Source organism: Dryas octopetala, chromosome 7 (assembly GCF_963921425.1).
Source record: "Dryas octopetala chromosome 7, drDryOcto1.1, whole genome shotgun sequence".
Classification (NCBI taxonomy): Eukaryota; Viridiplantae; Streptophyta; class Magnoliopsida; order Rosales; family Rosaceae; genus Dryas; species Dryas octopetala.
Window position 1 is genome coordinate 175,584 of NC_141372.1, and position 15,010 is coordinate 190,593.

At 36.8% G+C, this 15,010-nt stretch overlaps 3 protein-coding genes across 3 annotated transcripts; 2 read left to right on the forward strand and 1 right to left on the reverse strand.

The window, feature by feature from the left end:
- Positions 1-2,245: 2,245 nt before the first annotated feature.
- On the reverse strand, positions 2,246-2,538 carry LOC147277989 (transcription activator-like protein). Its single transcript, XM_086250097.1, is given in 2 exon segments — positions 2,246-2,305; positions 2,308-2,538. Coding segments are annotated over 2 exon segments (291 nt in total).
- Positions 2,539-7,248: 4,710 nt separating this feature from the next.
- On the forward strand, positions 7,249-8,250 carry LOC147277990 (DUF241 domain protein (DUF241)). Its single transcript, XM_086250099.1, has one exon. It carries the CDS (start codon positions 7,249-7,251, stop codon positions 8,248-8,250), a length of 1,002 nt encoding a protein of 333 aa, XP_086106225.1.
- Positions 8,251-11,393: 3,143 nt separating this feature from the next.
- On the forward strand, positions 11,394-14,114 carry LOC147277991 (uncharacterized). Its single transcript, XM_086250100.1, has 4 exons — positions 11,394-12,030; positions 12,154-12,263; positions 12,350-12,588; positions 13,238-14,114. The coding sequence occupies exons 1-4, from the start codon at positions 11,394-11,396 to the stop codon at positions 13,956-13,958; spliced, it is 1,707 nt and encodes a 568-aa protein (XP_086106226.1). The 3' UTR covers positions 13,959-14,114.
- Positions 14,115-15,010: the final 896 nt, after the last annotated feature.

Below are 15,010 nucleotides of genomic sequence, written 5' to 3' on the forward strand. Positions count from 1 at the left end.
AAGACTTTGAAAGACTTTTGAGAAAAGGCTTCCCCTTTTCTCTCTTCGCCTCCTTTAGCATTGCATGCGCGCGTGTATGTCCCTTCCAACATTGATACACCTATTCCTTATATTGTCTCATCACTATGCCATTACATATAAATAGATTTCTCATATACGGTTCTAACTCTAGACTTCAGTGCTCCAGAAGTTAGTTTTATGGGTTTACAACATGTCAATTATAATATATTGTTCCACCCTTTTATTTTTTGTATGTTTATGTTGAGAGTTTCAAGGATGACTTGAGTTAGATTTATCTATTAGATACAATAATAAAGAGATTAGTTCAACATTATTTAAATTTTTGACTTATATGTTAAGTAGTAATACAACATTATTTCTTTCAAATTTTAAAATTTATATGCATTTCTCATTATGTATTATTTTATTTTTTAATTTAATTGACTTCACACTTGGTAGCTCGTTTTTGTCAACGTTACCTGGATTTAACATTATCCATGTAACATTGAATAGTAAGTTTCAACAAATATTGAAGACCAGTTTTAGATCATTCAATATATTAGTAGGTTTCTTAACAATCTTGATTTCTTGGAGATTATTCTTTCATCAGTTTGTCATTTTTTGTTTGATTTCACTACTTTTTCATTGCCCTTCTGTTTGATTTCATTGCGTTTTCATTGCCCTTTGTGATATACGGATGCTATTATCTTACAATATTTCACAATGATATTTGTATCAAAAAGTCATTGAAAGTCTATCAATGTCTATGAAAGTTTTTTAATAAAACTTCATGAAAGTCTATGAAAATCTGTCACTTAAAAAAAGTCTTTAAAAATCTGGATTGAGTACACCCTCCTAAGTTAGGAACCCCGAAAATGTAATTAATTGTTCTTCCTTCTTTTCCTTAGTTTCCTAGTTTTCTAGCTAGTTAGTTACTCACTTATAATTTATAGGCTAAATTATATTTTTGAAAACTATATATATATTTTTTGGCCAGGAAAACTGTATATATTTGATTCCTAATTTCCGCCATTTTTCACTTTTACCTTGTTTTTGATAATTTTTTTCTTTAATTTTGTGATGTTACTGATGTAGTTTTATATAACGATTGCAACTAAGTTCAAAACGTTTATTTTAAATATGAAAATTGACAAAAATTAAAATACCTAAAATACTCATGTATAAGTCAAGAATAAAACTTACCTATTCCTAGACCACTTGTGTGGTATCACCGAGAGAGAGAGAGAGAGAGAGAGAGAGAGAGAGAGAGAGAGAGAGAGAGAGAGAGAGAGAGAGAGAGAGAGGATGGGGATACCACCTATTGATATCTCCGGGACATGTAAGTTTTTCTCATAAGTCAAATTTGTGTATATCGCAACTATCAGATTTTTGTCATCAGAATATTAAAGGTTAACATTTCGAACTGTTCCAATTTTTATGAAGGTGCATAACAAAATTGTCAAAATTGAACTACAAGACAAAAATGAAAAATAAGTAAAGGTCGTAGCCATTCCGTGGATGCTTTAGCCATTCTCTTCTTGGGTTTAAGGCTTGAAGTTAAAATGCGCTCCTTAGAAAAATATTTAGGGAGATTCAGATATGATTGACCACACACGGCATTTTTTGGACATGTATTATGAATGATTAGGGATGATAACAATAAGTCAATAACAATGAGAAAGACAGGTTACCAAATGAACATTCCATCCACGTGCTCTCTCCCAAGATTACAAGTTACAACGTTCATTGGTCAGTCAAAAGACTTATCTAATTGTTAATTAATACAAGTTAAAGAAATTATGTAATTTCATTACCGAAATGAATATATATTTTATTTATTCCTTACTATTAGGTAATAAATGTAGGGCCTCCAATAACTTACTTATAGTTATAGAGTTATAGGTTGGTGGCGGTTCTTTTTTTTTAGAATGTACATAAAATCATGAGTCTTTCCTTCTTTATTCATTTTCGATGTCAATTTAATTTATTGCACAAAAAAGTGTCGATCCCCACATGGCCACATGAACCAGATAACAACATTTTAAATTGTGCCAAATTAAGAACAACATTGTTCTATTATTTACTTTATAGTTATGAACCAGATAATAGCATATTTTACTTACATGAAAACATGGAGTGGAAATTAAGCTATATATTAGACAAAAGAAAACATAGAATAATAAATAGATTATAGATGGAGGGTAATTAAGTAGTAGAGGGTGGTTAATTAATATATAGAAATATATTATTGAAAATAGGATTGGCCTGTGATATCGATGTCTGGGTCGGCGGTGGAAGGTGGGGGTCCGGGGGAGGATGCTTGGGGGGCATGGTGGGTTCAACTGGTCAGTCAGCACTCTGCGTGTCACTGGCCGGTGGCTTGGAATTGATTCCTGCTGGTCCAGTAGTACTAGTACTATCGCTGCCGTACATTCCGCCACCATAGGCACCATGTGTTAGTGGCTCCATCCTCGATATATTACTAATATTATCGGTAAGTGCCTCCTCTCTTCTTTGCTTTTCCCGCTCTTCTTCCATATATTCTAGCTAACTACTACTTTATTTACTTCATTCCAATTACTAATTACCTGCTTAATTCCTTCGTCCTAGCTCCAACGAACTCAAACTCGATCGATCAAATGCTAGCTAGCTAGCTAATTAATTTGCTTCCACGACTACTCATCTCAATACATATACATGCAACTAAAGTTAAAGAAAAGTGATCATGAATGAATGACACGTGTCCAACCTTACGGTGAAGTGGCAAAAGAATGAGCTGCCTTGTCATCTACCATGCATACGAATCCATTGCTGAAACACGTACAGTATAGCACGCACAATATTTTATGAAACGTTAGCTAACTTCTTGACCGAATAACTGGACATGGGCCAAGGTTGGGCTACCAATTCACGAGAGATGAGAGATACAATATTCACTGGGCCGGCTTGACCATTCAGTGAAGCCCGAACTCGCAGAGGCATATCCATCCAAAAGCCCGGCAGCCTAATTAAACCTCCATCATGATTAAGATCTTTATTAATTATTTTGATTAATATTTTCCTTCTTTTTAATTAGGCTTAGTCTTGGTCACATCGCTTCCCCTCAAGAAACATAAATCATGGCGGTTTTATACGGGCTTCGGTTTGTTTTTGGGGCTGCGCTTTCCTCTATTCAATTAATGAAATCGGATACTGAATTTATTATATCTCGGTTCAAAGGATGAAGGAGAATTTAACTCCGGACAGTACCATTTGGAGGAGGCTAAGAGAATATGGTTTGATTAATCAGAGGATTATTGTACTTATATACCTAGAGATCAGGGTAATGGGGCGGCTCATTTCTTGCTTGTTATATATATCTTGTGAAAATATTGTTAGTTGAGAGAGTGACGTCCCAAGTTGGCTTCAAGAACATGTTTTAAATGATTGTAATTCTACTTAGTTTCTCAAGATATAAAAGTTTCTTCAATTCAAAAGAAAAAAAAATTAGTGCGTTAGTTAACCCACTGACATCTATAATACAATATATAATTCCCTCACTCTCTGTAGGTGTCGAATATATATTATATAGATATATATAAAGGTGCGGTGCCACTTGATTAATTCTATCTTTTGTGCTCATGATCTAGCCCTTTATTTCCTAACTAGCTAGCTCCCAATAATTCTATCTCCCTTGAAAGCTAGGTTAATTCAATTTATTTAGAAATTAACCTTTAATTGGGATTGCATGCAGCGCGCAGTTGCGCGCAGAATGATAATGATCATGATAATATTTGTAATCATCACTTGAACTGAATCAGGAATTAATAAGAGGAATAATATTATATCAAACCACCACTAACTGCATTATATTAATTCCAACATGATTATGTATGCGGCGCTTTCATTATTCATTATTCATTATTCTTCTTGATGTTATAGCACCGTCGTCAATCATCGTCTCTCCCAGTCTCCCTTAATTATATACCCTACCATTCCCAAATAATTAATTAAACTAATATATATTTATCATATAATTAAATTAAGAGTAAAACACAGCATGCACTTACGTACCTAGCTTAATTAATCACTACCTCTATAATTAAATTTAAAATTTGAAAATTTGGCCAAAGAACTGGTTGCTCTATTTGTCATTATGAAAAACTTGATCAAAAGACTGTTATGTACAATAAATGAAATCTGACAACTTTGATGTGCTTTTGTTTTATAAATCAAAATAAATGAAAAATAGAGAAGGACTGATCTAGAAATATATGATGTAGCTCTATAGCAACTCTGTTCTATTAGATTGTCAAGCAAAGGGATGCTGCACTGTCACCATAGGCTTAGGTGACCGCTAAGAGTCAGTTTAGTCAGGGAAGGTGACTGCTCTCATCAATTGCTAATCTATATTTTTTGTAGTAGTGTCCCAAGCATGTTCTGAAGATTATATTAAGAAATTAATGACAAAAACGTGGCACATGATCCTAATTATTAGTAGTTAATATTAATTAGATTAGATCGATCGACAAGATACCTTCCTATCTAGCTCTCCACGTGGGATGACTCAATGCTATTGTGTATGTATAAGGGCATGTATCTTTTCTCTAATTATATACATAAAACTAAACTCAAAATTAATTAAAGCAGTCGCAGTGCTAGCTACATAATTTGATAGAGGTCTTAAAGGACATATTCATCAGAACCTGTCATGTCTGGATGCCAAGTGTCACGGTCCGCACTTAGAGTTGTGCATCTGTGACATTAATATGAAGTATGGAGGGCCAAATGCCAAGAGAATGGCATCCGTTTGGCGAAGAGTGGCCGGGTTGCGCGCGTGGAAGGGTAATTTCATAATTTGGCTGTTTCGGGGTCTTCCGGTTGGAATTTGAGAAATCTAAAAATACCGGTAAATCCAGGAGGTCGAAACGAGTCCAACGCAACTGACGGTTCGTCAATCGGAGTTCGGATGAATTAATTATGGCCAATTATGACTCCTCGCGCAAGTTGATGTTTCCTCCTGTTTTGTGAAGAAAGGCATAAAATGCTCTTTAGGGGGAGACATGGTGTCAAGCTCTCCACCACCCCCGGCGCCCACACCCATGGAGCGTTAAGCGAGCTACTCTAGGAACCTGAGGGGACCTAGGGGGCGGGCACATGACTTCCGGAGGGCGGTCATGTGTCTCTGTGGGACAGGAGGTCCCACAGACAGTACAAGCGAGCGGGAGTGCTTGTATTGCGCTGGGCGCGCGCACACGAGGCTACAAGGGGAATTTCCTTATGCCGCGCCATATGCACATCATGCCAACTAGATGTGAACTCCCGGAGACTTCATGGTGCACATTGGCCATGTAGTACTCAACGAGGGCATCGGCTTGGGTTCGGCCATGCACAATAGATGATGCTAGCAGGCAGGGGAAGGGCGACCCCGTGCCAACGAGAGAAAGCTAACGTGGGGCATCGGAGAAGAGTTGCTCACTCGGGTGGCATGCATGCAAGTTGGCTGGCATGTTCAACTCGAGGAAAGGACTATGGGCGCGAGCTAGCCCTTAGTGCCATGACAAATGAGATGTGGGAGCAAGGTAAGACCCGACATGTGAGATTGGAATGCCGGCGTCATAAGAACCTATCGATCGGGCGAGTGTCTTGGCTGAGAACCTAGACACAAGGAAGCAATCGTATAGTCGCTACGGGCGAGACTCGAGAGGAGTAGTTCTTGTTGGCAAACCTCGAGGAGGCAACGAATGGGTCTATATCCTGAAAAGAGTAAAGAGAAAGTATGGCTGGCCTTGATTCAGAGGAATCTTGGCGCCGCACGGGCAAATTCCGCTGCGTAAAAAGTGAGCCCGTGACACCAAGCACGAAGCATATATGCATAAATGCGTTTCATATGTGAATTCCAAAACTAGCTCGAGTCTAGGCATTTAATTACTTAATCAATTTGCTGAATATACATATATGTATGTAATTATATAAGCTAGCTAGCTGGTTAAATTTTTTAGAGACAGCTAACGACCTTGACCGTAATGGGAATTGAATTAGTCAGAACAGACCATATACAACTTGGCTCAGACAAATTAATTGAGGTGTAGCTAACACGCTTTGGTCAGACCTAGCTAGCTAGCTAGCTAGCTTTGTTGGGACTGGACTCGATCTGGAGGTAATTATATATTCGATCTGTTTATTTATTTAATTACTTTTCATATGTGCTTAATTTCTCTCATGCTGCGTGAATCAAATTGATCGATATATATATATATATATATATATATATACGTGCGTGAATCAAAATTCAGAAAAAAGATGCAAACCGAACCTTAAAAAGTTAGAATTCATAGGGGAAAAAAGAAAAATGTCTATTAACATTTGAACAACATGGGTACGTGTTAGTGTGTTACTATCAGGTCCTAATATATCTTAATTATAAATTAAGACGACACAGCTGCAGGCATGCACAGTAGCACAAAGCCCATATATAAGTTGTCTATGCATGTTTAAATCGGAACAATTTTATTTTTTTTCTTTTGTGGTAAGTAAGTCCAATATTCCAATTACATACTTACATCATGTGTTGTTAATTGACAATTAATTAATTAATTTGTCTTTTACAGATATCTAGACTAGCAGTAGAGCGATCTCAGGCTCAGGGTAAGCTGACTTCCTCCTGCTAGCTTCAACGAAATCTGATCTCCCTCGACATCCTACAGATATCGCATCGAAAAATTCATTAATATTGCCACAACCCGCACGCGTTTACAAGTCAAAACTGCAGCAAATTAATAAAATTACGTGGCATGATAGAGCAGAAACCAATGCCATACATAAAGTTACTAGCTAGTTAAGAAATTATTTCTCATGCATATAACTTACCGAACATAGATGCACTTACCAAATATGAAAATTAAATTATATTTTCATTCTCAAACTTTCAAAACCTAACCAAAGGAGCCCTTAATTAAACACTAACATGTAACTTTAAAGACTTGCGGTCTCAGGTCTAAGAGAAAGAGAAACAGCGTGTCAAACCATAAGCGGGCCTTGGTATACCCACATCACATGATTGAGTAGGTCGATACAGCTGTCTCTTTCTCTTCATCCATTCCATCGTGTGCTCCTCCTGTGGACCTCTGCCTGCCAGTGCCAGTCATCTCCTTAATTTATATGCAAAATGCAGCCTCCCTGGATCACCATGCATATATATATATATGCATCCTTTATAAGTCACCTTCAATTCATCCATTTTTTTAACCATCAACAATATTAATAGAAATGGTAGGCGTTTTCCGGCGGTCCCTTTCCTTCCCAAACAAAATAGTTAGTACTCGTCCTAACACAAGTAACCGTAGTGGTACATGTAGTCCATCATCAAATTCAAATTCATCAAAACCACGTCCGGCCTTGTCTCATCACACCAGATCCATCAGTCTCCCATGCAGATCGCACCCCGTGATTTCTCAGCTCAAACATTACACCACTGCCCTTCAATCATGGGCTCTCCATATTCATCCAACTGCAACCTCCGCTTGGCTCTGCGACGGCTTGACCAGTCTCAAAGACTTCCACCACTGCCTCCACGAGATTCTCCAGCTTCCTCAAACCCAAGAGTCCCTCCGCCGCCATCCCCACTGGGTTGACAACCTTCTAGAACAATTCCTCCGTTTTGTGGACGTGTATGGGATCTTCCGCACCTCCTTGTTGGCTCTTAAAGAGGAGCATTCGGCAGTTCAAGTGGCCATGAGGAAGAGAGACGAGTCCAAAATAGCATTGTACGTCAAAGCCAGAAACAAAATGGCCAAGGAAATGGCTGTGCTTGTTAACGCACTTGGATGTATCGCACGCCCATCTGCAGCCTCCTCCGTCTTCGTCGACTATGTTAATGTTGGCGATGTTCAACTGGCTGCTGTTATCACGGACGTCGTTCAAGTCACGGTAACGGTGTCTCTTGCACTTTTTAATAGAATTGCACTATCATTTCGCCCTACAAAATCCAAGACGTGGATTCCGGGATTGAGGTTGAAGATCAAGATCAAGGCTGCAAACAAGGCCAAGGTCGTAGAAGATCAGCTGGCCAATAATATTCAACAATTTGAGCAACTTGAGGTTCACACCTTGGGGGGTTTCAGAAAGAAAGGAGATGAAGAGGTCAAAATGACTATGAAGACAATGCAGGAATTCGAGACCTCCATTGCACGAATTGAAACTTGCACTGAAACAGTTTTCAGGAGTTTGATCAACGCAAGGGTTTCACTTCTCAACACTCTTGCACAGTAAAAAAGGAAAACGGATCGAGTAGATCGATCGATTTATTTGCTTTCATAATTTATTAATTTTTCCTCTAAATTAAAGTTGAACAGATCAGATTATGTGTCAGATTAAGAGGTGTACAGTAGAAAGCTTCCTTAATTTGGCTTTAAAAAAAAAATTATTTTGTAAATCTATTGTTTTGAATATATGTTACTTGTATTTTTGTCATAACAAAGAATTGTCGAATTAATATAATTAATTGTGTATACCAAAAGATACAGGGATTATATTGAAGAAATACCAACTAGCTATTGTATTTCTTTGAAAGATATATATATTTCAAATTCAAATCACTCATTCGCATATTAAAAAAATAATAATGCTATATTTACCATATTTTTATACCATATTTTTATAACATCTTACGTGTCATCACTTTACTAGACATGGTTTTTTTTTTTTTTTTGGATTTTTTTATTTATTTATTAGTATCCAATGTATGAATGACATGTAAGTTGCCACATAAAGTGATATGAAATTGTGGTATAAAAATGTGAGATGTCTAACACTACTGTTAAAAAATACTGGAAGACAACATATCATGGGGCATAGACATTGTTCATTTATTAATTAATATAATTTAAGAAAAAGATATTTATATACGTACAATTTCTTAATTTAATTTAAGTGACAGTTATTTTAGTTAACGGTATTATTAGCGTTAAAATTTAATAATATTAAGGAGATAACATTTTATTGCTACACTATATACTATTTTTCTAATAAAAAAATAGTTCTCATAAGAGTGGAACACAATATAATATCCTTTATATTACTTGTTAAATTATATATGTACGTGTACAACTCACATTAATGTTGCAGGATCGTCTAATGGCCGGTTTTACTTTTTTACATTTTACAAAGTAAAGATGATGAGAAATTTATAATTAGGGAGCACACTCACATGACTCGATCGTGATGATATATGTTAGGGGCATAAGCTTTCCGACATGTGTAACATACGACCTGAAAACATTGAAAGTTAAATGTGGCATAGCCAACGAATGCTGAACGTACACGACAAAAATTAATTAAAATACAGGAGTTCACACGTTATAGGTGAATATATAGCATGGCAGAAGGGCAGCAGGCGGTCCAGCCCTGCAGGCCAATATTTGAAATCGTAAAGCACATGGTTTTGTTTTTTAATCCCAATTAAGTTTGCTTCTCATAGATCTTTTTGATAATTAAGAGTATTTGCAATAGTGGTGTTCAATACAATTTTATTGTATACAATTGAACTAATGGATTAAAATTTATTTCCAGCGGTGTAGTTTAGTCCATCACTCCATTGCAATTGATGCAATTGCAATAGAAGGTGCATAAAAGGATCGGATAAACTCAAACCCTCTAGTAAAAAAAAAGTGACGTTAGTTAACAAAATAAAAAGTTAAACCCATTTGCTTAAAAAAAATTTAATGTGAAATAGACAAAACGATGTAGTTTTGATGATTAACCATATTGATTAATAAATAAAAAATCCCGTCCTAAAAAAAAGAAAGAAATATAGTACAAATTCTATGATGTTAATAGTTCGTCAAATTTTATGATTTATTGCTCATGGATGAAAGTGGACCAAAGTTGTTCCCTCACTATTGAGATTTTAAAGGGCGACTTTCAATTCAATCAGAACAGGCTACAATTTATACCTTGGAGGCAAAGGATCTACGGCAACTTTCCCAAATTTTGCTTTGGGCTGCCTATGTAGCAAGCCCGTATTCATTATGATGGACGTAGGAATTATGTGACTCTCCAGTAGCGGCTGTGCTTGGAAAATGAATAAATGATAGTATCTTGGGCTTCAAAATTAGGTAGGTCCAGATCAACACAAAAAACTCAAAAATTAGCTAGGTGGAGGAGGGCCAGGAGGCACTAGATGGGCTAAAAAGTTAAAAGTTAATATAATTGAAATTTTTGCAAAAAGAGCGGGAACATCCTTTTCGACCTTCAAATGTTCAGAGTTCTTAAATTTTGTAGTGCTTATATATTATGTTTGATTCAGATGGATAAAAAATAAAAATAACTGAATTGAAAAAACCCACATTTTTTAGGATAGCCATTTTCACAGTCTTAGTTTATATGACATGAACTGAAAGTTTGGTGCCTTTGGTGGGATTAGGATTGTAGTTAGCTAGGATCGATACAAGATCCAATACAGGACCATGTTTTGTGGTCTAGCCTCTTGCTTTCACTTAGTTAGCTAGGATCCAAGATCCAATACAGGAGTACAGGACCATGTTTTGTAGTATCTAGCCTCTTGCAGCCTTGCTTTCATTTCTTCATCTCCCACTGCAAAGTTTAAAGTTCAAAAGCAAACAGAACACAAATACTGAAATACAATACAGCCAAAGTTGATTGAGTTGGAATTCCACCAACAACAGCCACCAACGACTCCTTTTAAGAAGATATCGTCACTCGTCAGTCGTCAGAGATTCAAGATTCCAAATATCTTTTTAAAACATCACTCATTAATTCCTTCACTTAAAACTGTTATTCTTACTTTTTTGTTTTTAAGGAAATATTTGGGTATGAATTTACTTCCACATGCATGGCATAACGGTTACTTGCCATAATTTACCAATTACCATTCATTCATTGGACATTATAATGATTTATTTGACCTTCTAGTTTTGATTTATAGTTATTGATATAATGTTCGATTTGAAATTAATAAAATGATACCTACCTTTTTAGGTTGTCAAACGTATCATGATCATGGGAAATGAGTGGCCAATTTCTTTCAATTTAATTCCAGTTTTTGTAAACATGAGAAAAAATTACAAAACATAGAGAAACAGTGCAAATTCCGGAATTCGTGGTATGAATGCAAATAAGAAGAAAGCAGAAATGCATAAAGGGATGTAATAAACAATAAAACTAAGGGCATTGATGCAAAAATGAGAAAAATAAAATAGAGACGTTATATGACTGAAGGCTCCCGCTAGCTTTTCCCTCACAATTAAGGAAAGATAATTAAAGTCAGGCGCATGCTAATACCAATGCCAATACACCGATTAAGTTACCCAAATTAGAGAAATCCTTAACCAGATAGATAAATATATAGATAGATAGAGCGTTAGTGTTATAATTAATTGAATTGACTGAGTCGGATGGGGTGCGCCGCCTCAAAGCTGGAGGAACTCCCGGCGGTGTCTTTATGCCGGGACCGGTACAAGTACCTGGACGAAGCTGTCTGCCAAAGCCAAGCCCTGGCCGATGCCCATATCGCTTACTTGGACTCCCTCAGGGCACTTGGTCCCACTCTCCACCGTTTCTTCCAATATTATTATTATTATTCTCATCACTCTCGCCCGTCTTCTACTACTTCCAACTCTGCCTCCCACCTCCGATTCCCTTCGCACGACGACCACGAAAAGCCAACCCCAGTCGTCAATTCTGATGATCACTCAAGCGGTGGCGGTGGCTTAGCTCCGAAACCACCCCCGCCACCGTCTCCCATCAGCTCCACTTGGGATTTCTTTAACCTTTTTGATGCCTACGAACCGCTTTATTATACTAGTTGTCATTTGGAGCCTGAATTAGCTGCAGACACTACTACTAGTACTGGTGGTGCCAATAATATTAATATTACTGGACAGGAACAGGAAGGGCAGACTTGTCATTTGGCCCCTGAGCCTCATGAGGCCATCACAAAACTTCAGCTTCTGTTTGAGAGAGCGTCAGAGTCCGGCAATGAGGTTTCCAAGTCGCTGCGCTCTCATCACCACACAATTTCTCTTCATCAAGGTATATATTCATCTCAACTTTTTAATTTTAATTAGTGATTAGCAAAAACAATCTCAACTTTTGTAAAATAATGGGTTTTAAATTTATATAATTTGACTGTCTATTTACTTGTTGGAGAAGCAGAGTATGGCTTTGATCAATCTCATGAAGGCTCCGTGATGAGTTCACAGAGCCTATCTCACACTCTGAAGACGCTCTTTTTGTGGGAAAAGAAACTTTATGATGAAGTCAAGGTATGCATATATATTTGTAATTGCTTAACTTCTTGATTTATGCAGAATCACATCTTGGTTGCTCTTTTTTTTTAATTACGTTGTAGGCTGAGGAAAGATTGCGTGTAACATATGAGAAGAAGAGTAGGCTGCTGAGACAATATTTGGATAACAAGGGTAGTGCAAGTGCTCATGAGTCTCCCAAAGCCGACTCTATTCGCACTACACTCGGAAATCTTTTAACAAAAATGAAAATTGCAATTCAGATTGTTGATAGAATTTCAATCACCATCAATAAGTTGAGGGACAAGGAGTTGTGGCCGCAGATTATTGAACTCATTCACAGGTATGATCTGCTTGCTTGCTAATTTCTGTTTTTAATGACCACTCCCTCCATCTACGTACAAATGTTTTTCTTCTACACTTAATTCACTCATATATTGTTCACATTTGCCTGCAATGCATAGCCATAAATTACTGGCCACTCTAGCTAATTGGCTGTATAGCCTATATTCCTATTCTGCAATCGTAGTACTTAAATATTATTGCCTGCAGAATGAGTAGTTATGATCAGACTTCCCTTCTCCGCTTGTTTGGAAAAATTTTTAGACCACCTTGTGGATGAGATATTGAGGCTGATAGTTCTTTGTTATATGTTTTAAACCACAATTAAATTATTTTGGCTTTAGATTGTATTCAGAACCAGGCAAATTAAAGGATGCTTTTGTTGTCATATCAATTTAAGTTTTGGAATAAATATCTCCTGGGTTTTGGTTCCAAACAGTTATGAACAAGGTTTACTTACCAATCAAGTTGAATATGACGATTGTGAATTAAACCTATAATTAACTGGTTGTAGATAGTTTGTTTAATTAGATTGTGGTATGTGCGTATAAATCCTTAATTATGTCAGGGAATTGAAACAGGATTAATTTGCAGATGCTTTTGTTTTCCATGGCTGACTATATAATACAAATAATAACTTGTACGTTCAGGTTACTTGAAATGTGGAAAGCAATGCTAGAATGTCACAAGTGTCAGTACCAAGCAATTGCGGAAGCTGCCATTGCATCACATGGGAAGTTGATTATTGATGATGCGCATCTTGAAACTGCAACTCAACTAAAGTTAGAGCTTCAAAACTGGAATTTATGCTTTTCCAATTGGATTGCCACCCAAAAAGGGTATGTAAAGGCATTAAATGGTTGGCTTCTTAGATGTCTTGTATATGAACCTCAAGAAACACCACAAGATACAGGAACAGTAGAATCCTTGTCTCCTGGTAGAATTGGTGCACCCCCTGTTTTTGTTATATGTAATCACTGGTCCCAAGCTATGGATAGACTCTCAGAGAAGGAAGTGATTGGAGCCATCCGTGGATTTCACACTAGTATTGATCTGCTTTTGGAACAACACAATTCTAATATTGTAGAAATGCAGCAAAGGGAAATTGAAAACAAAGGTGGTCGTGGTCGTCTGGTGAGTAAAGGAAAACTTTTGGAGGAGCAACTGGCAGGAGAAGAGGGCAGAGTGAAGAATTTACCTACTGGGGAGAAACAGTCGCAAATCATTAGTGAGAATAATAGATCTATAAATCTTCAATGGGATCTGAAGCAGACATTAATGGCCATGGAGAAGTTCACTGCAAACTCCATGCAAGCATACAAGGAGCTTCATGAACATATTGAACAGGTCAGGCATAGGCATGCTTCATAGGATATGATATACATAATTAGGTATCATGAGCCTTAATTATAATTCATTAAAGTTAAAGGTATCATGAGGTAGCAAAAATAATTATTTGGGAAATTTGTAAGATATGGGTTGTGTTCCTCGATCTGGAATCCTGGACGATTCATTTAGAAACTTGGTTTTCCCTAATTTGGGGGTTCTGATACAATGCGACAGCAGTATTAAATTAATATTGTATCCATGGCTGTTTTGCTCATCAATATATGCAATTAAGAATTAATGACACGTGAGATGGTATAAGAATGTGGTATAAAAAATGTGGTAAATATAGCATTATTCTTAATTATATATGTTGATATGGAGTATAGCATCCTGGACTCCTGGTTACAATCTGGTACAGGTTTTTTGAGATGCCAAGATTGCTGAATGACATACAAGACGAATATTGACTCAATTCCTGCATGCTCTGTTTAATTGAAAGGTTACTAATTAATAAAGTTTTCATCTTTGGACCAACAATACATCAACTGCTGGCCTCCAAAGAATCCACTTATTGTGATCGGAATTTGGAAGTACGTTAGTTAGAGTTCCTGCGAAAGAGATTCATTCAGAAAAAAGGCTTAATTAATTAATTAATTAATTATTTAATTAGGCCGTCAGGCATGGATCACTGCATCAGGCCATGTCGTTTTCTCCTTTTCAACTCCTCAGTCCCATGCACGGAGGAACCGCGTTATCTGAAACCAATCAAATAACGCGGTCTCTTTATCTTAATATTGCATCACATTCACATTCACACTCAAATTGCTATTTTTTGTTATTGTTTGCCCATTCGTTCAAAGAAAAAAATACGTTATCATTTGGAAGTGATGAGTCCTTTTCATGCATGTTGGACCATTTGGTTGATGATGTAACTTTGTTCGGAAATCAGAACCGATTGATTGTTAAAGGCTGGTGGTGGTGGTGGCCATTTATAGATTTGGTGATTTACCAGCCTGTGCCTGTCTCCATAACATCTTGTTAGTTAGTTTTTGTGCTGTGATTTTAACGGGGATGAGGGAGGGAGTATTCGATCA